The 23386-nt window shown below is 44.5% G+C and overlaps 1 protein-coding gene across 3 annotated transcripts in view; it reads left to right on the forward strand.

The window, feature by feature from the left end:
- The window catches only part of mrb (mineralocorticoid receptor form B), a 98132-nt gene that overhangs the window by 56639 nt on the left and 18107 nt on the right, over positions 1 to 23386 (forward strand). For all 3 annotated transcript variants that reach the window (XM_021617183.2, XM_021617184.2, NM_001124740.1), the window contains 3 exon segments: positions 13452 to 13568; positions 14500 to 14853; positions 16722 to 16866. In XM_021617183.2, coding sequence (XP_021472858.2) covers positions 13452 to 13568; positions 14500 to 14853; positions 16722 to 16866 — 616 coding nt within the window.

Raw genomic sequence — 23386 nt, forward strand, 5'->3', positions numbered from 1 at the left:
CCTGTCAAATATTTATAGTTTTAAACAGAAATGTATGACTCAGTCAGAAACAAATAAGGTTAAATTGCTCCGCATGTACAGTTTGTGGCCTAAGATGACTGAAAACCTCACAAACTACATACTTCTCCCATAACAGCCCTTTATGCTGTGTTTTAGCTGGGGAAAAAACAAAAACTCATAATGCGCTTTTCATTACCGTGTGTAGCGTGAGGCGCTGGGCTAAATCTCACACACATACGTGCATGGACACACACACCACACACACACCACACACACACACACACACACACACCACACCACACACACACTCTCCGAGGAGGCAGGCAAGCACCAACAAGGCAGTCGGTAGGTGTTTTTTCAGCAGTCAACTGAGGAACTGCAGTCAACTCCTATTGAATTATGTCTTCATTTGATGATATTTACAAACAGTCAATATATGTATCCCTATGAAACCGGATTAGGTCTCCTGGGTTATCGGATCAGAAATGATATCATTCCACTCTGAGCGTGCCTGGGAGGGCTGGGAAGAGTTAACATATAACAGCTGAAGATCTGTGTGTTTGTGTGTTTGTGTTTGTGTGTGTTTGTGTGTGTGTGTGTGTGTGTGTGTGTGTGCAGCTGTTTGTGCAGAAAGCAGGCAGCAGAGTTGGCCACATGAGGTTGGTTAAGAGTGTTATCACCCAGGCCTATTCAGTCTTATTTTAGGCTCATTCAATTCCAAATGGGATACACAGTTGGAATCTGTAGACTGTTTGCCTCTTGGGAAACTGCTGTGATTTCTGTGGAACAACTGCTGCTTTGTTCACTTGTTCAATTAGCCCCTAAACATGTCCTCGTTCTGTGTGTTAGATAGCCATGTCAAATGATCAAATCAAATTGTATTTGTCACATGCGCCGAAAACAACAGGTGTACACTTTCGGGGGAAACGCTTACTTACGAGCCCTTTCCTAACAATGCAGAGTTAAAGACAAATGTATAAAACCTGTAAAAGGAAATCAGAATAGAAATGTAAAAGGAAACAAGAAAATAACAAGACAATATACAAGGAATACCGGTACCAAGTCAATGTGCAGGGGTACGAGGTATTTGATGTGAATGGGGGCGTTCTCGGCCCTCTGTTTCCTGCAGTCAATGAACAGCATACTCACGTAAGTGTTCCTTTTGTCCAGGTGGGAAAGGGCAGTATGGAGTGCAATAGAGATTGCGTCATCTGTGGATCTGTCGGGGAAGTATGAGAATTGGAGTGGGTCCAGGGGGTCTGGGATGATGGTGTTGATGTGAGCCATGACCAGCCTTTCAAAGCATTTGATAGCTAAAGATGTGAGTGCTAGAGGGTGATAGTAATTTAGACAGGTTACCTTGGCCTTCTTGGGCAAAGGGACTATGGGCAAAGGGACTATCTTCTTGAAACATGTAGGTATTACAGACTGAGTCAGGGAGAGGTTGAAAATGTAAGGGAAGACACTTGCCAGCTGGTCAGCGCATGCTGTTTAAAGGTCTTACTCACATAGGCTACGGAGAGCATGATCACACAGTCATCCGGAACAGCTGGTGCTCTGATGCATGGTTCAGTGTTTCTAGCCTCGAAGCGAACATAGAAGGCATTTCGCTCGTAGGCTCGCGTCACTATCCGTGATAGTTTGCAAGACCTGCCACATCTGACGAGCATCAGAGAGGTGTAGTAGGATTCGATCTTAGTCCTGTATTGAACGTTGCCTGTTTAATGGTTCGTCAGAGGGTGTAGCGAGATTTCTTATAAGCATCCGGACAAGTATCCTACTCCTTAAAATTACTTAAGGAGAAGATTGTGTCACATCTAAACTGATACTGTCAGATATTGTAGGCCATCACTCTCTCTCTTAGATGTGGAATAGCCTAGTTACAATCTATAGGAATTGTGGGTAATGTAGTGTATATTATGTTTGAACTGACTACTCTAGGGTCTGTTCTGGTGCAGCTGCTGCCTGGTCAAACTATGTGAACTAGTGGGCTGATGTCATCAAGGTTGCTTGTACTGTAGTATGTGTGTCCTTTGTGATGTGTGCAGTGAGCCCAGCTAGCGCTTACCTTACATCAGCATAGCTGCTAAGAGGAGGAGGGTGGGGAAGAGAGGATGAGAGGTAGAGGGGGAGGGAAAGAAAGGTAGAGGGGGTGGGAAAGAAACGGGGAGTGAAAGAGGTAGGGTATAGAATGATAGTAGGAGAAAAAGACAGGGGAATTGCAAAAGAGAGACAGAGGGCAGAGAAACAGACATAGAAGGGAGTGGAGTGAGAGAATGAGGCAGACAGAAAGAATGAGAGAGCGAGCGAGAGGGGGAGACAGACAGACACAGAGAGGAGGGGCTGAGAAAGAAAGTAAGCTAGAGAGAGGGAACAAGAGCGAGAGAAAGAAAACTAAAGTGATGTGTCAGCACCAAGCTCCGGAGAGGTGTAAGTAGGACGTGAGGAGACGTTCTACTTCTCCCTCTTTCTCCTCCTTCCACTCGTCCTCTCTCCTCCTCAATGTGAAAAACCTGGCTTCTGTGAGTCTGATAATAAGCTATGAGAGGAGACTGCAGAACAATGTCAATACAACGGGAGAAATAATCCATGTTTAATTTCTGTCAAGGCGCCCCCCAGCTGCCTCACAGGCACGACGGCCTCCTACTGCCTCCGCCCATTAGACCCAGTTACCGACTCAGAGTCTCAGACCCATTACAACCCACAGCTAGTTAGTATTCTTTACTCATCGTCAGCTCACATTAAAATCCTGTGTACGCTTCCCTTCAATGATAAAGTCGAGGAGTCTATAGGCTGGTCTCAGATCTCTTTGTGTGTCATTAGCCATAGGATTAGGCGATACTGTACAAACAGGTCTGTGACCATACTACGGAGTGTGTGAGTAGTGGAAGGAACTGGAATATAATCTATAATTCAGGTTATAATTTTGGGTTAGATGTAAACTAGGTACAGTATGTACTGGGTTTGTGTGAATGGTAGTTTTTGGTGGTTTGGTAAGTGTAGCTTTAAACTGTGTTCGGCTGAACAGTATACCACTCTGATCTCAATGGAACTTCTCATATACAGTATATACACCTCTTGGGCCAGTAACCGAAATGTTGCTGGATCGAATCCCCAGCTGACAAGGTCAAAATCTGTCGTTCTGCCTGAGCAAGGCCATTAACCCGCTGTTCCCCAGGCACTGATGACGTGGATGTCAATTAAGGCAGCCCCCCACCCGCACCTCTCTTTGAATGCATTCAGTTGTACTGACTAGGTATCTCCCTTTCCCTTTCCACTCCATGCTGCATCCCACCAGACTGAAACCAGATGATGTTTAATTCATTATGGAAATGTTCGCCCACTAACTGTTCACTTAAAGATCTCTCATTTCAAAGAATAAATATTCCATCGTAATTTAGAGAATAACGGTGTATGCATTTTAATACTCGTTCGTTTGTCTTTTTATATACATTTAGTTGATATGACAAATAGCCTTCTCTGTGTAGCTGAGCACAAGGCATCATTTATTGAGCTTAGCAGCTGTTGCTAAATGGAAAGGGTTACGGGGGCTTATGAATAACACCCAGAGGTATTGCTGTAGAATCATTATCTCCTATAAAGTTGTAGACAAATTCTCATTCATTTCTGAGCCTTGTTGGTCGTTGTTTCACCTCATACAGTACCTACAAAACGAACTTACTGTAGTCTCTGTTACCTCACGTAGGAATTTGGTTTGTACTTGACTTGAATTTAATTAGCATAGCAGACAATGTATATAAAAACTGTTCGAAAATTGTGGATACAGTACGTTTCCAAGCCAAGCATCTTCACACATTGAACTAGTCTCTACTACCCCCTCCCCTCCCTTATCCCTACCCTATCCCAGTGTGGATACAGTACGTTTCCAAGCCAAGCATCTTCACACATTGAACTAGTCTCTACTACCCCCTCCCCTCCCTTATCCCTACCCTATCCCAGTGTGGATACAGTACCTTTCCAAGCCAAGCATCTTCACACATTGAACTAGTCTCTACTACCTCCTCCCCTCCCTTATCCCTACCCTATCCCAGTGTGGATACAGTACGTTTCCAAGCCAAGCATCTTCACACATTGAACTAGTCTCTACTACCCCCTCCCCTCCACTACCCCTCCCCTCCCTTATCCTTACCCCTCCCCTATCCCTGAAGTCATCCCTGAGACAGCGTGTTGATACAAGACAGCTGGGCTCTGTAAACCACTCCATGTGGACTGCTGCTCTGGGATGCTTCTCAAACGGCACCCTATTTCCTAAACAGTGCATAGGGCTCTGGTCAGAACTAGTGCACTATAATAAATAGGGTGCCATTAGGGACACATCCCCTTTCTGGTCTGTAAGACTAACTGTTGAGTGCTGCTAGTTTATTATTCACATGTCATCAGTGGTTTGGCATACCGTTCTGTTTAATAATATTCAGTACAGTTCTTTATTCCATGACTTATTATTTTACTGGCTTTTACTTTATTGAACTCAAAGGTCTACTGTGAAACCTTTCAACCGTGTTACAGGCTAGCCGTGTATAGTATTGCAGTATGTGGCACGGGGATGGTTAGCATTACACTGATGTAAAGCTCTCGTTCTCTGGGCATCAGTGGAAAAGTTCATCTGAGGACACGAATGGTACTGTTTATGAGTTGACTGGCAGGCCCATGCTCCAATCAAATGGTTTATATTTTGACTGACTGGTCTGTGCTCCAATCAGATGGTTTATATTTTTACTGATAGGTCTGTGACGCCTCCTCTAGCTGGACTGGGTGCCTCAGGTTGTCTCATATAACAGCATCTGAAACCCAGCCATTTATTAGACTCAGTCCCTCTCAGACGAATGGCATACATGTTCTTCTATCAGACTTACAATAAACCTACATTGATGTAATGTACATTTATTACAATCATGCTATGTGCATTTTCACATTTTATAGAGATGTGATGTCCTTTGACTACTCTGATATATTTGATATGAATTAGTCATGCTATATGCAGAATAACAATAAGCATGGTGTTCCAAAATGGCATATTTCTCCAAGTTGTACCATACAATGAACACCACTTGTCCCTTTAACATAAGGTGAAGTAAGCAATCATGGATTGTATCAAAGCAGGCATTATAGCAATCTAATCCATACTAACAATGTTACATAAATTAACAGGAAGCCATTAAGACCACCTCTTAGGTTGTGTTTGACCCACTTCGTTAAGGTTGCCAAAATCCCGGTAAACCCAGAACTAAAATCTCGCCTAATTACTGTAGGTCAGATGCTCGTAACATTTATATTTACCTAGTCTGTCCACGAGAAATTCAAGTTACCAAGTGAAAGCAGTTTTTGATCAGACACCTGTATTAGAGCCTATAGACAACTATATAATCCATGACGACAGTGCCCTCCCCTTGACCCCATTAACGACTGTCAACGTAATTAGTGAACGAGGCCAGACAGTGACTGACTGAGGGTGCAGAATTTCCTTAAGCCTCTAGTAATTATGCTAGATAATTAAAAGTAATTGTGTCATTTAATGGAAGCCGAACCCTTTCACACCACAGTTGTATTAATTAAATGTTGCAGGCAACAACAGCTGTGGATGATGCATTGATAAAACACTAGGCCTGAATACTATATATTTTTTGCAGATTATAGTAATTGGTTTAGCAACATGAGTAAGTAGGCCAGGTACCAGGGTTACCCAAGGTTCATTCAACCATTGTCTATGCTCTGAATGCTAGTCACCTTAGTAGCAGTCCTGGTTTATTGGGTTTATAGGCCTTTAAACAGTGCTATGTGGATGTAGGCCTATGGCTGGCCTTCAACTTGTCCAGCTCCAGACCCAAATGAGCCTACAGTATCCGCGGTTGCCAGTTACTATTAATTGGTTCATTCTAGTGCAGCTTAGATGAATGGTAGGCAGTATTCTTAGTAGCAGTCCTTGTCCATTGTATAATAGACCTATGCGGAAGTATCGTAACCATGAGTGCCAGTTAATATCTAGCCAACAGACCGACCGGTCCCTCCGTGTTTCCTCTGTGTCCTTAACTCAACCTGACCTGAGATGACCCATGTAGATGGTGTGTGGAGCCACTCATGCCCTCGTTGCCCCGTGGCACTAAAGGCCTCGATCACCACCCATCTACTTCCTCTTCCAGGCTGATACCTTTGTTCTTTGACATCAATGCAAAGAGGGTTCCGAGCACTGGGTAGGATACACCTTAAGTGTTTAACCAAATAACACCACCAGGCCAATCAGATGGGCTTTATCAATGTTATCACTGGCCCATTGGTTTGTGGTTGATATGCGCAGGAGCAGTGTTGATACAGTTGTGGTGTGGGGGGTATGTGTGTGTACTGTTGATGTGTGTATGGGTGTTGTGACTGCACTTTGCAGAACGTTTTTGAAGAAAATATAGTTTGTGTGTTTTGACTGATAGGTATCTGAAATTACATGTGTGACTACCTACTACACCAAGCCAGATTAAATTGCGTAGGTCTATATTATGCTAAATATGCAAGTGTGCCAATTATCCTACACCTACAGTATGCATGTCATTACATAGACTGTTGAATTATTGCATCACAAATAGTAGAATTCCTATAGAGTGACTAAGCACTGTGGTTGTCCTGGTAAAGCGGGAAGTTCAACCTGTAGGGGCGGATGTGGTTTCCATGGTTACTGGGTTAACCTTTAGGATCGGCAGTGAGTCAGGTGACTTTATAAAAACAGCAAATCATGCGCACACTGCTGTGACAGACAGGGCAGTTGGGAAATCCAAGAGGGTTGTATATGTGTAACTATTAGCCCCAGAAACAGGCACTGAAGCACTTTCTGATTTGTTTAATTTGGAAGAGAAGTCACGTTTGTTTTGGCCCGCTGCCGGAAATGTTCATTTTCTAAACCGCTCTATAAAAGAACGCTGCCCCTTCCTTCCGAATAGAAATCAATTATATTGTCTTTGATGTTCATGTTTTTAAATGTCAATTGTAAAGTATTTTGTCTGTAATGTATTTTTCGCTATGTGTTGGACCCCAGTAAGACTAGCTGTCACCACTGGCGTTGACTAATAAATCAAATGGAGGTCCAAGAGAACATCGGCCACTAGATGTGTGTGTGAGAGGGAAGGATGGAGAGGTAGGTTAAAGAATGGGGACTATACCTTCATGGGTATAGACTATACCTTCATGTTGAAATAAAGCCTCATTAGAATGTCCCGGTGAGAGAATAATGACCATGGAGACATGTAAGGCTGTGATCCTGGGGTAAAATAACAGACGTTTGAGATAATAGGGGAGTAGATGGGAAACCCAGATCAACTTGGTTGGGGGCTGCCTATTCCCTCTCTTTGAATACAAAATGTATAGGAGTGTGTGTGTTTGAATGACTTCAAGGTGTACCATGAATGTAATAGGAACGTGTTGAGAGCTTCTGTTGAAAAATACCACTCTGACAGACGTCGTCATTGAAAACAAATGAGTGCTTTTCATTCTGAGCCTGTGTCAAATTCTCCAGCGTTTTTTTATTTGTTTTATCTGGTGAACGCCATTTAGGAGCTGACTGCCTTAATCCAACAACAACAGTCGTTACACAGCTGTATGCAGCCAAGGTGGCCTATGTCAAATGTGTTGGTGTATGTCAAAAGACATTGCCTGGCTAGAATAGACATGCCACTGGCAGGATCTCCGTTGTCGTCGTGTGTGCGTGTGACGCTCGGTAAACACTAAATATAGCCTAGCCTAATGACACAAGTGTCTTAGACAACGCCTCTTCACTCAATGCGGGACAGATACCGAAACACGAGCCACGGTCTCAAGTTCAGACTATTTAAATAGGAACTGCTTAAAGGCTGCAGTACTGTATGGCCTCAACCTGAATCTGTGGAGGACATGGGCCTCTCAGACTCTTCTTTCAAGGATGTTCTCAGTATCTGGCAACCTGGGCCAAAGAAAAGAAAGAAAAGCTGTTCAAAAGGGTCTCCCATAGGGAGACATAGTATTCCCCACATAGTAATATCCCCATAGCGGTTTTATGCTCCAGTTGACAGGCAGGGTCCGCTCATAGGCCAGTTGCCAGATGTTGATGTCAAAAACGCAGCAAAAAGGAGACATCAATGGAGTCCGTTCAGGAACTCCCTCGGTTGCCATGTAATGGAGTTCTCTCTCCTGGAGCTGGTTGAGCACTTACAGTAGTAATGTAGCCGTAGCCCTTTTACGATGATTGCAGGAGATTTTATATTGTATTAAAGTATAGTATTATAGAAAGAAAACTATGTACAAAATGTGTTTTTGGTATCATTATAATAAGTATAATGTTGATTTGATCTGTTCCTTGGTATATGAAAACATTAGGATGTAATAATGGTCCACCATGTCCATCAGTGCACATTCACATTCTAGGAATGCTTTTATGGAGTACAAATAGGAGGCAATGGTTTCTTGGATTAAATCAAATCAATTTGTATTTGTCACATGCGCCGAATACAACAGGTGTAGTAGACCTTACAGTGAAATGCTTACTTACAAGCCCTTAAACCAACAATGCAGTTTTTTTTGAAATACCTAAAAAAAAAGTAAGAGATAAGAATAACAAATAAAGAGCAGCAGTAAATAAACAATAGCGGGGCTACATACAGGGGGTACCGGTACAGAGTCAATGTGCGGGGGCACCGGTATAGAGGTAATGTGTACATGTAGGTAGAGTTACTAAAGTGACTATGCATAGATAACAGAGTAGCAGCAGCGTAGGGGGTACTCTTGATGGTGCAGCTGTAAAACCTTTTGAGGATCTGAGGACCCATGCCAAATCTTTTCAGTCTCCTGAGGGGAATAGGTTTTGTCGTGCTCTCTTCACAACTTTCTTGGTGTGCTTGGACTACGTTAGTGATGTGGATACCAAGGGACTTGAAGCTCTCAACCTGCTCCACTACAGCCCCGTCAATGAGAATGGGGGCGTGCTCGGCCCTCCTTTTCCTGTAGTCCACAATCATCTCCTTTGTCTTGATCACATTGAGGGAGAGGTTGTCCTTGCACCACACGGTCAGGTCCATGACCTCTTCCTATAGGCTGTCTCATCATTGTCGGTGATCAGGCCTACCACTGTTGTGTCATCAACAAACTTGGTGTTGGAGTCACGCCTGGCATGGCAGTGATGAGTGGACAGGGAGTACAGGAGGGGACTGAGCACGCAACCGAGAGGCCCTGTGTTGAGGATCAGCGTGGTGGATGTGTTGGTACCTACCCTTACCACCTGGGGGCAGCCCGTCAGCAAGTCCAGGATCCATTTGCAGAGGGAGGTGTTTAGTCACAGGGTCTTTAGCTTAGTGATGAGCTTTGAGGGCACTATGGTGTTGAACGCTGAGCTGTAGTCAATGAATAGCATTCTCACAAAGGTGTTCCTTTTGTCCAGGTGTGAAAGGGAAGTGTGGAGTGGAATAGATTACATCATCTGTGGATTTGTTGGTGCGGTATGCAAATTGGAGTGGGTCTAGGGTTTCTGGGACAATGTTGATGTGAGCCATGACCAGCCTTTCAAAGCATTTCATGGCTACAGACGTGAGTGCTATGGGTCGGTAGTCATTTAGGCAGGTTATCTTAGTGTTCTTGAGCAAAGAGACTAAGATTGAAAATGCCAGTGAAGACACTTGCCAGTTGGTCAGCGCATGCTCGGAGTACATGTCCTGGTAATCCGTCTGGCCCTGCAGCCTTGTGAATGTTGACCTGTTGAAAAGTCTTACTCACATTGGCTACTGAGAGCATGATCAAAGTCTTTCGGTACAGCTAGTGCCCTCATGCATGTTTCAGTGTTACTTGCCTCGAAGCGAGCATAGAAGTTATTTAGCTCGTCTGATAGGCTCATGTCACTGGGCAGCTCTCAGCGGTGCTTCCCTTTGTATTCTGTAATAGTTTGCAAGCCCTGCCACATCCGACAAGTGTCGGAGCCGGTGTAGTACGATTCGATCTTAGTCCTGTATTGACGCTTTGTCTGTTTGATGGTTCGTCAGATGGCATAGCAGGATTTCTTATAAGCTTCAGAGTTAGAATCCCACTTCTTGAAAACGTCAGCTCTACCCTTTAGCTCTGTGTGAATGTTGCATGTAATCCATGGCTTTTGATTGGGGTATGTACATACAGGCACTGTGGGGATGACGTCCTTGATGCACTTATTGATGAAGCCAGTGACTGAATTGGTGTACTCGATGCCATCAGAAGAATCCCTGAATATATTCCAGTCTGTGCTAGCAAAACAGTCCTGTAGATTAGCATCTGCTTCATCGGACCACTTTTTTTATAGACCGAATCACTGGTGCTCCCTGCTTTAATTTTAGCTTGTAAGCAGGATTCAGGAGGATAGAATTATGGTCAGATTTGCCAAATGGAGGGCGAGGGAGAGCTTTATACACTTCTGTGTAGAGTAAAGGGGGTCTATAATTTTTTTCCCCCCTCTGGTTGCACATTTATCATGCTGATAGAAATGAGGTAAAACTGATTTAAGTTTCCCTGCATTAAAGTCCCAGGCTACTAGGAGCACCGCCTCCGGATGAACGGTTTCCTGTTTGCTTATGGCGGTGTACAGCTCATAGAGTGCGGTTTTAGTCCCAGCATCGGTCTGTGGTGGTATGTAGACAGCTACAACAAATACAGATGAAAACTCTGTAGGTACATAATGTGGTCTACAGGTTATCATGATGCTCTACCTCAGACGAGACTTCCTTAGATATCGTGCACCAGCTGTTTACATATATGCATAGGCTCCCGCCCTGTGTCTTAGCAGAGGCTGCTCTTCTATCCTGCTGATAGTGTATATCCCGTCAGCTGTATGTTCTTAATGTCGTCATTCAGCCACGACTCGGTGAAACATAAGATATTACAGTTAATGTCCCGTTGGTAGGATATACGTGCTTTCAGTTCGTCCCATTTATTTTCCAGCGATTGAACATTAGCTAGCAGGACAGAAGGCAAAGGCAGATTAGCCACTCCTTGCCTGATCTTAACAAGGCACCCTGATCTTTTTCCGCGAAATCTCCGTTTCCTTCTCCAGCGAAAGCTGGGGTTCTGGGCTTGGTCGGGTGTCTGTAGTATCTCCCTCCTATCTGACTCAATGAAGAAAAACTTGTCTAATCTGAGGTGAGTAATCGCAGTTCTGATGTCCAAAAGATCGTAGCAGCAACATTATGTACAAAACAAGTTATGAAAAAACTAACAAAATAGCATGGTTGGTTAAGAGCCGATAAGACGGCAGCCTTCCCCTCCGGCGCCATCTTCATATTTATTATAGTTGAGGACTAGGTGATGAATCTGGAAATGTGGAAATCTGTTAGAGTAAGTTGAGTTTCTAAGTATGTGAACGAATAGATTCTCTGTAGAGCCGATGAGGATAAACAATATTTTTCCAGTTCATATAAAGTGTACGGGGCTAAATCCCTGGAAAAGTGATTCATCACTTATCAGCAAACACACCTTTTGTAAATGTTGAGAAACATAAAATCCACACTCATCCACCAATACATACAGGAACAAACTAAATACTGTACATGTACACACAATTTGGAGTGTGTAACTTCCTGACAATTATTAACAGGATTCATGGGAATGAGCTGGACACTGGATAGAAGGGCTCCAAGACAAGTTTTCCTTTTTTCAGAGTCTGAACCATCCAGTGAGGGGGCGGGAAGAGGGCAGGAGGGGGGGTGGGGTTAGCGTTGTGCGTTTCCTGTGTCGCAGTTTACTGTTTTTTAGAGCAAGAAAAATGGGCTTATGTAAGAGTCATGTGATTTAGACAGAAATAGTGGAGGACTGGAGGGAGCTAGACCTAGCTACAGCTGCTGCCTCTCCTCTCTCCACTTTCCCCTGGCAGAGATCGGACTACACACACACACTGTGCAGCTTCACATACACACACGGTATGGTCACACATACTGTACATTGACGAACAGTTATGCATGCATGCACACAGAAGGCCAATGCAGCAATACGTTTGCATGCCAACACTCCCACAACACATGCTCAGAAACGAGCATGCATGCAGGTACGCACTCACACAAAAACACACATACATGTACCAGTGGAGGCTGCTGAGGGGAGGACGGCTCATAATAATGGCTGAACTGGAGCAAATGGAATGGCATCAAACACCTGGAAACAATGTGTTTGATACCATTCCACTGATTCCGCTCCTGCCATTACCACGAGCCCGTCCTCCCCAATTAAGGTCCCACCAACCTCCTGTGGCATGTACGCAGACCCCCACTTTCATAGACACTCAGACTTTGTCAACATCAGATGAAATGTAATGAACTAAAGTCACTGTATCCTGTTTTCTGGCTGTACTCTGTGCATCTCGCTTGGCCACTTCCTGTGGCTGTGACATACCATAGTGAAGGTTTTCGGGCCATAGCTCGGGTCAGTGTGTGTATATGACAGTCGCAGTGTTTGTGTGTGTGTATGTATTGCTTCCGTGGTGCGGCGCAGGCGCCCTGAGCTGGCCGTCCCTGGCCTGGGGAACGAATGTGTGTGTGGGGGCGCGTGTGGCACTGAGGCTGGCGGACGTGTAGAGAGGAAAAGAAGAGGGGTGAATAGAGGAGAGGAAGAGGAGACGTACAGTGCTGGTCCAGTGGAGCGGAAGCTGGCTCTCTGAAACAGGAGATCATTTGGTTTAGCTGTGGGCTAGGCAGGGAGGAAGAGGGGGATTCTCTGCCTGTTAGCGTCACTGTCAGAGACTGGAGCAGCCCAGGCACAAGTCAGAGAGAGAAACACAAACGGGCTGCGCGCAGGCACACACACACACACACACACACACACACAACCAATGCCTCAGCCAACCACACTCGTGTTTCGATATAGTACCCATGTACCATACAGAGACACCATTAGTAACCATTTATAGTTCTAGTGGAATAATCCCATTTGATGTTATGTGCAGTCAATTCTACAGCCTACGTTTCTATGATGTAGTATTCATATCACGAGACCATACTGGCCAGTTGAGGAAATCCTCAGTATATGTACTGTATATGTCTGTGTGCAAGAATGGCTTAAGGTATCAAGATTTCTTGGTATTTTAGGTTGTTACAGTATATTATGGAAACACTCCAATGCATTTGAGTACAGATGTAGGATCTTAATTTGAGCCAGTTTTCTATAGCAGGAAAATAATCCCGCCAACAGGATTTCAACGATTATGTTGATTATAATTAATGGACATTTTTGTTGGAGTTGATAAAATGTTCATTAGGGAAAATCAAATCTGAAGTGTCAGTCTAAATAACTTCAGAAGCATTTTTAAACATTAAGTACACAATGTTTTCCTGCAATAGGGTGATCAAATTAAGATCCTACATCTGTAAGTTATCCTATTGTCCTCCATATGTTTCAGCTTCCTGCCGTCTTGTTTCTCAGCGTTTGGCTCACTATTAAACTTCCTGTCTTCCTGTCTGTGTGTGTGTGTTAAGGCCAGCACAACTACCTGTGTGCCGGAAGAAATGACTGTATCATCGATAAGATCCGGAGGAAAAACTGTCCGGCCTGTCGAGTACGGAAGTGTCTCCAAGCCGGGATGAATCTCGGAGGTACGGAATCATAAATGCCAGATATCCTAAATCTGAACCGATGCATCTGAAATAACACCCTATTCCAAGGAAATGGGAGCTTTCTAGGACTAACGGCTATTATTGCTGAGCGGACAATCAGATTCCTAGTCTGATCATAGGTGGGTTCAATGGCAGGAACCTGAGAAATATGTCGGTGTCCCGACTAGTCGTAGAACCATAAAAACAACAAAGTTGAGGGTTAGTGTGTGGAGTCAAATTGGTGCTACTTTGAGGCTTTCTGTATCATTACAGAATCCACAGCCAAGTTTGAAGGCCAATATTAACGTGTGATACAGAGTTTGGAGACTGCCAGGGAACCAAAATAGATTTGCTTATACAGCAAAAAAAGGTTTTCCGTTTTACCGCTATTGCAATATACAGAACAAATGTTTTCCTTACTGTACTTTGTCAAAGGTGGACAGTCTCCAAATCCTGATTCACTTCCTAACATACTTTCCCTCAAAGTTACAATGTCCCTGGAGAGATGCAGAAAACACTTCTGTTAGGATATCTTGAGCACTACTACATCTGACAAACAGAAGTGCCGATAAAATATTATATTTGAATTTTTGATTTAACCTTTAACTAGGCAAGTTTGTAAAATAAGAATTTGTTCTTAACTATGACAGCCTACCCCAGCCACACCCTCCCCTAGCCACACCCTCCCCTAACGATGTTGGGACAATTGTGCACTGCCTTGTGGAATGGTCAACATGACACTTAGCTTCCAAAAGTCCAACAATTGCCAAACAAAGTTGAGCTCAAATTCAGCTTGAATATTTGTAGCTACTTCAGTACGTACACTTTACATGCTCTCCTGCCAACAGAACATTTTGAAACAACACAATGCAGAAACATCATGGTAAGTTGTACTTTAAGTTGGAGCGTCATTCTCTCTTCCTCCCTACAGCGCGGAAGTCTAAGAAGCTAGGCAAGCTGAAGGGTGTGAACGAAGACTCGACCCCCACCAAGGAAGGGGGGCAGACGTGCCCTGGATCTGGAGGGGGGTACTTGTCCTCAGGAGAGAAGGAGCTGAGCACCAGCCCCACTAACGCCCTGGTGCCCCACGGCCCTGGAGGTGGGCTGGTGACCCCCTACCTGCCCCCCTCCATCTGCAGCGTGTTGGAGCTGATTGAGCCAGAGGTAGTGTTTGCGGGCTACGACAACACCCAGCCTGACACCACCGACCACCTGCTGTCCAGCCTCAACCAGCTGGCTGGGAAACAGATGATCCGCGTGGTCAAGTGGGCCAAAGTACTTCCAGGTTAGAGTGAGATACAGTATCATCCTTTTTTTCCCTAATATTTTTGATGGCTTTGTTGAAGGAGGCCAAACTACTTCCAGGTTAGACAGAAATGGGGGTTCTGGATGGGATTGGGCGGTACGGATGTAAGGAAGAGTGGGTTATCTTCCTTTCCTATACAGTAATATCTTTGATGGGGACATCTGAAACAGATGATGTCTAGAGTCAACTTATTCCGATCCTATTCCGTTCTAAATGCTTGGGGGCAGAGACATGGGTAAATCTCGAGTGGGCGTATTGGCTGTTAGTGATTTCTTCTATCATGTATTTTATACTCCAGGGATATTTTGACATGGTGTGGTATTAACATTTGCGCCTTCTGAATATATTCGGCAGTAATTTTCCCGATCTCGTTAGGAAATTATTCCGCAATGCTTTAATGAGATTAGCGATAGCATCCTATTTAAAGCCAAAATGTAATCAAGATTTGGAAACCGAGCTAATTTACATTCATCAGCCTTTTAGAAAATAATGTAAATCGAACTCGTTTACACAAAATTTTACTTTAATATACCATTTGTTTTTTTAAAAGAGGTAAGTTCCTAAAAAAACTGTCAGTTGGTGAAATATTCAAAAGATGCCTTACAGTCAGTCACCTCTTTGATACTGTTTAATTCGCTGTATTGCAAATACTTGATACCTCTTCCAGGGTGTCTGCTTGCAGTATCTGGACGTATAAATAGAAAGACAGACACAGTAGGTGGAAACCAGCCCCTCTCTCTCCCCTGTCCCTCTCTCTCTGAGTCTCTCTCTGACTTTGAAAGTTCCACTGCATTCAGTTTACATTTGGACTTAGCTCTGCTAATAGAAGCTCAGAAACTCAACTCCAGAAGACTCGCACTAATAAGGCAGACTGCTTTGCGCTACATGGCTGCTGTAGACTATAAACAAGCCTTGTACTGGACAGTCCAGTGCCACAGTACACAGGAAGCCTAGTATATGCTGTGTGCAGCATCCTGTACTGTAGTCACTAAACTATTGACTTGTTGAGTGTCTTCAGTCTTCAAGCACTTTGATGGGCGACCCAAAAGTTAATCTTTTAATAAGCATCTTAGACCCAGCTATAGATTCTTCCAGGGAGCACCATTGACGTACAGTAAGCCGGTTATTTGAATCAAGAGCTTTGAGTCCTTTAAAAAAAAAAAAGCCACAGGCGTAGCCAGCAATACAACCCACACACTAATTCAACAATGAATTGATACCATGACACATCGCGGGCTTGGCAGCGGTTGCATGGCTGACGGCTGACATGCAAAGCCTGGAATAGTACCTAAGCTCTGATCAGTCACTTTCAGTTGCAGCATCCACATCCTCGTTGGGACTCTGCATTATAGAATGAGGAAGAGTTCATATGTAATGCTCTGTATAAAGTCGGAGTGAGAGATTGGCTACTTTCCCGTTAGTCTATTTAAGGGCCCACATAGACAACAAGGCCAATAATTAGAAGCCTTGGGGGATTTTGTGTAAAACAAAACAACACCGGGTGAATACTCTGCAGTGGTTTGTTCATGTCTGAACAAATATTGGTGCTGCTAGGCACCTTGCCATATGCGTACACACACACACACACACATATGAGACAGAGAGAGAGGAAAGACTGGGTGAATGTCTCATGGGTTGTTGTACCTGTGTCTCTCTAGGTATGTCACTGGTCCTGCATTCACTACTGTACTCATTTTAAGACTCACTACCTCTCACCGTTTCCCTTCCCATCAGTCCCCTCGATTCAATTCAATAGCCTTCATTAACAGTGGATGTCAGGGACTTTCATTGCCAAATCAAACATGCAGGAACATATCACATCAATAATGGTCCTCTCTCTCTCCCAGGTTTCCGGGGCCTGCCCATAGAGGACCAAATCACCCTGATCCAGTACTCTTGGATGTGTCTGTCCTCCTTCAGTCTCAGCTGGAGGTCCTACAAACACACCAACGGACAGATGCTCTACTTCGCCCCCGACCTCGTCTTCAACGAGTAAGTCTGTCTACCACCGACCTAGTCGTCTTGCTCACCACACTTTACAGATATGCAGTATTCAGAAAAAAAAGTTAGTTCCGAACAAAGCCAAACGGCAAGTCCATAGTTCCTCCTACTTCTCTGAGCGACGACGAGCTTGAAAAAAACTGCTCAGCATCTTCTGACTGAAAGTCGGATAACCCTGCTCCCTAAAGCAAAGGCTTTTGTACCGAAACGGCTCCTCGATCCCCAGAGCACAGCTGATCAGAGCGGAGAGTCAATGGGGCGTGTGATCTGCTCTAATATATTTGAACAGGAGGAGGAAACGTATATGGGGCAGCTGCGTATTGGAGCTGTGGTGCATGACTGGTGCATTGAAGTGGAGGGTAATGGTATGGGACCTGGACAGGTCCAGTGCAGAGGGAGAATACTGGCCCCTACAGGTGGATGGGGAAAGTGCATCACACCCAGATGGAGTGGAATTGATAGTTGGCTTATTTGATTTTGTAAAAGTAGGACTTCAATCCAATGTTTTCTGGGACACACACAAAAAGACAGACAATTGTGAAGTTATTGCAGAGACCAAGTATGTTTGGATACAATGTCATTACATGTTAAGTAAAATGAGAAAGTTACATTCTACCATTTAACTAATTCCATCCATGATCATAAAGTTAGCTACAGTAGATGTTTTCCTAAGCATGTGCTGCTGATACATATTCTAAGACCTTCTGAAACGCCTGTGTGTGACGCAGTTACAGTGGAACTGCCTGTCTGAGTGACAGATGGTCCAGGTATTCTGGGTGACAATCCCCATGAGAAGTATCCTACACCAACTTGATTTACTGCATGGCCTGGATGTCGGCTGGAATGTCCACAGTGCTCTGTCACGAAAACCTGCATGTCACCCTAGTGTCCCCACTATCCCCAGTGTGTCAGTGACTGACCATGGTATCAGGCCAAGGTCCCCAGTTAGGAGGAAGGCAAAAGCATGTCCCTGTAGAGATAGACATGTAGCGAAACCAACCCGTCTGTCGGCCTATAGGAGTAGGGAAAACAACCCGTCTGTCGGCCTATAGGAGTAGAGAAACCAACCCGTCTGTCGGCCTATAGGAGTAGAGAAACCAACCCGTCTGTCGGCCTATAGAGTAGAGAAACCAACCCGTCTGTCGGCCTATAGAGTAGAGAAACCAACCCGTCTGTCGGCCTATAGAGTATAGAAACCAACCCGTCTGTCGGCCTATAGAGTAGAGAAACTAACCTGTATGTCTCTTTAGGAGACGTATAGAGTAGGGAAGCTACTCTATTGCTCAAACTGTCTGTTGGCCTACCTTTGTCTGCCCGTCTGTCTGCCAGTCAGTTAACAGCATCAGTATATCAAACAATCCATACTTTCTCCACGTTTGTTCATCTCTAGTCCTCGGGGAGGAAGCCGTTTGTTCATCTCTAGTCCTCAGGGGGGAAGCCGTTTGTTCATCTCTAGTCCTCGGGGAGGAAGCCGTTTGTTCATCTCTAGTCCTCAGGGGGGAAGCCGTTTGTTCATCTCTAGTCCTCGGGGAGGAAGCCGTTTGTTCATCTCTAGTCCTCGGGGAGGAAGCCGTTTGTTCATCTCTAGTCCTCGAGGAGGACGCAGTTTGTTCATCTCTAGTCCTCGGGGAGGAAGCCGTTTGTTCATCTAGTCCTCGAGGAGGAAGCAGTTTGTTCATCTCTAGTCCTCGGGGAGGAAGCCGTTTGTTCATCTCTAGTCCTCGAGGAGGAAGCAGTTTGTTCATCTCTAGTCCTCGAGGAGGAAGCCGTTTGTTCATCTCTAGTCCTCGAGGAGGAAGCAGTTTGTTCATCTCTAGTCCTCGGGGAGGAAGCCGTTTGTTCATCTCTAGTCCTCGAGGAGGAAGCAGTTTGTTCATCTCTAGTCCTCGAGGAGGAAGCAGTTTGTTCATCTCTAGTCCTCGGGGAGGAAGCCGTTTGTTCATCTCTAGTCCTCGAGGAGGAAGCAGTTTGTTCATCTCTAGTCCTCGAGGAGGAAGCAGTTTGTTCATCTCTAGTCCTCGAGGAGGAAGCAGTTTGTTCATCTCTAGTCCTCGAGGAGGAAGCAGTTTGTTCATCTCTAGTCCTCGGGGAGGAAGCCGTTTGTTCATCTCTAGTCCTCGAGGAGGAAGCAGTTTGTTCATCTCTAGTCCTCGAGGAGGAAGCCGTTTGTTCATCTCTAGTCCTCGAGGAGGAAGCAGTTTGTTCATCTCTAGTCCTCGGGGAGGAAGCCGTTTGTTCATCTCTAGTCCTCGAGGAGGAAGCAGTTTGTTCATCTCTAGTCCTCGAGGAGGACGCAGTTTGTTCATCTCTAGTCCTCGAGGAGGAAGCAGTTTGTTCATCTCTAGTCCTCGAGGAGGAAGCAGTTTGTTCATCTCTAGTCCTTGAGGAGGAAGCAGTTTGTTCATCTCTAGTCCTCGGGGAGGAAGCCGTTTGTTCATCTCTAGTCCTCGAGGAGGAAGCAGTTTGTTCATCTCTAGTCCTCGAGGAGGAAGCCGTTTGTTCATCTCTAGTCCTCGAGGAGGAAGCAGTTTGTTCATCTCTAGTCCTCGGGGAGGAAGCCGTTTGTTCATCTCTAGTCCTCGAGGAGGAAGCAGTTTGTTCATCTCTAGTCCTCGAGGAGGAAGCAGTTTGTTCATCTCTAGTCCTCGAGGAGGAAGCAGTTTGTTCATCTCTAGTCCTCGAGGAGGACGCAGTTTGTTCATCTCTAGTCCTCGAGGAGGAAGCCGTTTGTTCATCTCTAGTCCTCGAGGAGGATGCCGTTTGTTCATCTCTAGTCCTCGAGGAGGAAGCAGTTTGTTCATCTCTAGTCCTCGAGGAGGAAGCAGTTTGTTCATCTCTAGTCCTCGAGGAGGAAGCAGTTTGTTCATCTCTAGTCCTCGAGGAGGAAGCAGTTTGTTCATCTCTAGTCCTCGGGGAGGAAGCCGTTTGTTCATCTCTAGTCCTCGAGGAGGAAGCAGTTTGTTCATCTCTAGTCCTCGAGGAGGAAGCCGTTTGTTAAGTGTATGATTTCTATGGCTCCTTTAGTGACTTCCTTGTCTTGACATTGTTTAATGAATTGATTGCCGGTAGCTGGGTAGTCCGCCCACTTGGATTTTTCATCCTAATTTAGTTAGGTCTACTGATTGAGAGAACAACAAAAAGACAAATGTATTTGTCTTTGGCATCAAGCACATCTAAATTAAAGAGCGACTGCCTTCAAAAAGCATTGAATCCCTTTGAAAACGATGTGGAATCGATTTGAGTCAGAAACAGTTATTCTAATGTCAAAATTGACTACAACGTGTAAATAGGATAATTTGTCATAAAGTCAGTCTCGTCTAAAATTGAGTTTGGAAACGCTGTGCGTCACAACATGTAAATGGAGGTTGGGTTTTGATTTGGCGATTTGTCCATTTGCCCATTAACATGGGGTGAACAGCTGCAGTGATTGCCGTCTATCCAATAGCATAGACAGTGAGACAGACCTACCCAGCAACTCCCACTTTGTTTACCACACATACTTTACTTGAGAAATACTGCACCAAATACCTTAGATGTAACATTTCACTACTAAAACATTGTTGGCATAAACATAAAAATGTATGAAAGATTTCTTGAGTTCTTAGATTTATTCTGGGGATTATGAGGATGTGAAATAGGCTTCTGCATCTACAGTGTCTCATGGGGGACAAATGTCATTAACCAAATGCAGAATCGGTCAGGAACACACTTCCAAGACTGAAATCTCATCTAATGAGCAACAGAAAAAACACGTGCCAATCTGTGTTCAGTGGCTCTTTAAACTTAATTTATGCATTAAAGTTTGATAATAGCTTGCAATAGCTCTATTAAAACGATTGTTCCAAATTTTGGGCCCGTAGTGGGTGCATCTAGACCTAAAACTGTAGCGATTGACAGAGGAGGAGGGTCAAGAAGGTCATGCAAAGTTCCTTCTTGACCCAAGAGGACAGAAGATAGAGGTATAAACAAGACTATGAAAGACGTTTGCCAATAATATCCAGTGACCAAGAAAAACAACTCCCAATACAAACTAGTGTATTTGAAGTGGGGGTTATAGAGTTGTAGTTGCTCTGTCTATCAGGGATATTCACAGAAGTGAAGTGAGTCTGACTTTCTACGTCCTCGCTTCCTGAATCTCTCCATGGCAACGGTAAGAGCCGGAGAGAGAAAAACCAGGGGCAGTGGGTTTCTTCTCATTTTGGGCAATGATTCAGCAAAATTGATTTCAGACAAAATATGTAGAGACTTCTTATACTCAGACCCAAGGTTCTCCAAATAATTAATTGCAGTTTGCAGAACTCCAACACAATGCTACTAAAACGCATACATTTTTCATATGTTCTTAAGTTAGTCAGATAGACAAAGTCAGACAGAAAGAGAACGAGACACACTCAGCTAAACCAAGCCTCATGCAGCCAGATGTACATCGTATACAGTAAACCAATTGTACTAATTAGTATTTTAAACCTGCTTTATGCTTATAATGAGAATATATGCACCAATTCTCCCTTGTTGCTGCAAATCTGTTTCAGAATGTTAAGACCGGTTCTATCCAGAGCAGAATCTCCCTCTGTCCTAGTGTTACTATGTGGTTTCTGCAGTAGTATCAAATGAGCTGCCTCCCAAATCGCACCCTAGCCCCATAGGGCTCTGGTCAGAAGTAGTGCACTAAATAGGGCACGGGGTGCCATTTGCTATGCAGCCCTATGGTGAATTCCCTTTCAAGTGGAGCCACACCGCTTGCATTTGATTATTCGAGTCTCGACATGATGGGTGATTTAAAGTGGAGACAGTGGCTTCCAAAACCCATAATTCCCTGGGATTTGCGGCATCTGCATAACACATTGCTCATTAGCTCTCCCTCTCCATCCGACCCAACCTACTCTACTGTCCCTCTGCCCCGTTGTTGTTGGTTGCTGTTTCTGCACGTTGACAGGATTGAGATCAACTTCTCTGATATGGTGTGTGAGTGACTGTTTAGGACGGAGTGCGTATGCTAATGTGTGTGTGTTTTCATGTACCATGACTGGGGCGATGCAGTAAGTCTTACCCAGCCTTTACACAGTGTACTGAAGCAGCTAAGTCATCTGCGTTGTGTTCCTGTGGGTGTGCAGTGCTCTGCACTCTAGAGGAATTTGGCTCTCAACTCATCCTATCTCAGCGAGTAGAATAACGATGTGGAAAGATGTTCCAAAGGGTTGAGGCGCAGTAGTATGTGTGTGTGTGTGTGTGTGTGTGTGTGTGTGTGTGTGTGTGTGTGTGTGTAGGGGGGAGGATACAAATATGTTGTATGTTATCATGTGGTGGATGGTGGGAATGTACAGATTATATGGATGAGTCACAGTGTTTTGGGAATGTTGGCTGTTTTTCATGGACATACAGTGGGGCAAAAAAGTATTTAGTCAGCCACCAATTGTGCAAGTTATCCCACTTAAAAAGATGAGGCCTGTAATTGTCATCATAGGTACACTTCAACTATGACAGACAATGCGAAAAAAAATCCAGAAAATCACATTGTAGGATTTTTAATGAATTTATTTGCAAATTATGGTGGAAAACTTTTGTTATTGACCAAATACTTATTTATTTATCTCAATACTTTGTTATAAACCCTTTGTTGGCAATGACAGAGGTCAAATGTTTTCTGTAAGTCTTCACAAGGTTTTCACACTCTGTTGCTGGTATTTTGGCCCATTCCTCCATGCAGATCTCCTCTAGAGCAGTGATGTTTTGGGGCTGTTGCTGGGCAACACGGACTTTCAACTCCCTCCAAAGATTTTCTATGGGGTTGAGATCTGGAGACTGGCTAGGCCACTCCAGGACCTTGAAATGCTTCTTACGAAGCCACTCCTTCGTTGCCCGGGCGGTGTGTTTGGGATCATTGTCATGCTGAAAGACCCAGCCACGTTTCATCTTCAATGCCCTTGCTGATGGAAGGAGGTTTTCACTCAAAATCTCACGATACATGGCCCCATTCATTCTTTCCTTTACACGGATCAGTCGCCCTGGTCCCTTTGCAGAAAAACAGCCCCAAAGCATGATGTTTCCACCCCCATGCTTCACAGTAGGTATGGTGTTCTTTGGATGCAACTCAGCATTCTTTGTTCTCCAAACACGACGAGTTGAGCTTTTACCAAAAAGTTATATTTTGGTTTCATCTGACCATATGACATTCTCCCAATCTTCTTCTGGATCATCCAAATGCACTCTAGCAAACTTCAGACGGGCCTGGACATGTGTCCCCCTGCTTAAGCCAGTACCTCTGGCACTGCAGGATTTGAGTCCCTGGCGGCGTAGTGTGTTACTGATGGTAGGCTTTGTTACTTTGGTCCCAGCTCTCTGCAGGTCATTCACAAGGTCCCCCCGTGTGGTTCTGGGATTTTTGCTCACCGTTCTTGTGATCATTTTGACCCCACGGGGTGAGATCTTGCGTGGAGACCCAGATCGAGGGAGATTATCAGTGGTCTTGTATGTCTTCCATTTCCTAATAATTGCTCCCACAGTTGATTTC

This window comes from Oncorhynchus mykiss, chromosome 10 (genome assembly GCF_013265735.2).
Source record: "Oncorhynchus mykiss isolate Arlee chromosome 10, USDA_OmykA_1.1, whole genome shotgun sequence".
Lineage (NCBI taxonomy): Eukaryota > Metazoa > Chordata > Actinopteri > Salmoniformes > Salmonidae > Oncorhynchus > Oncorhynchus mykiss.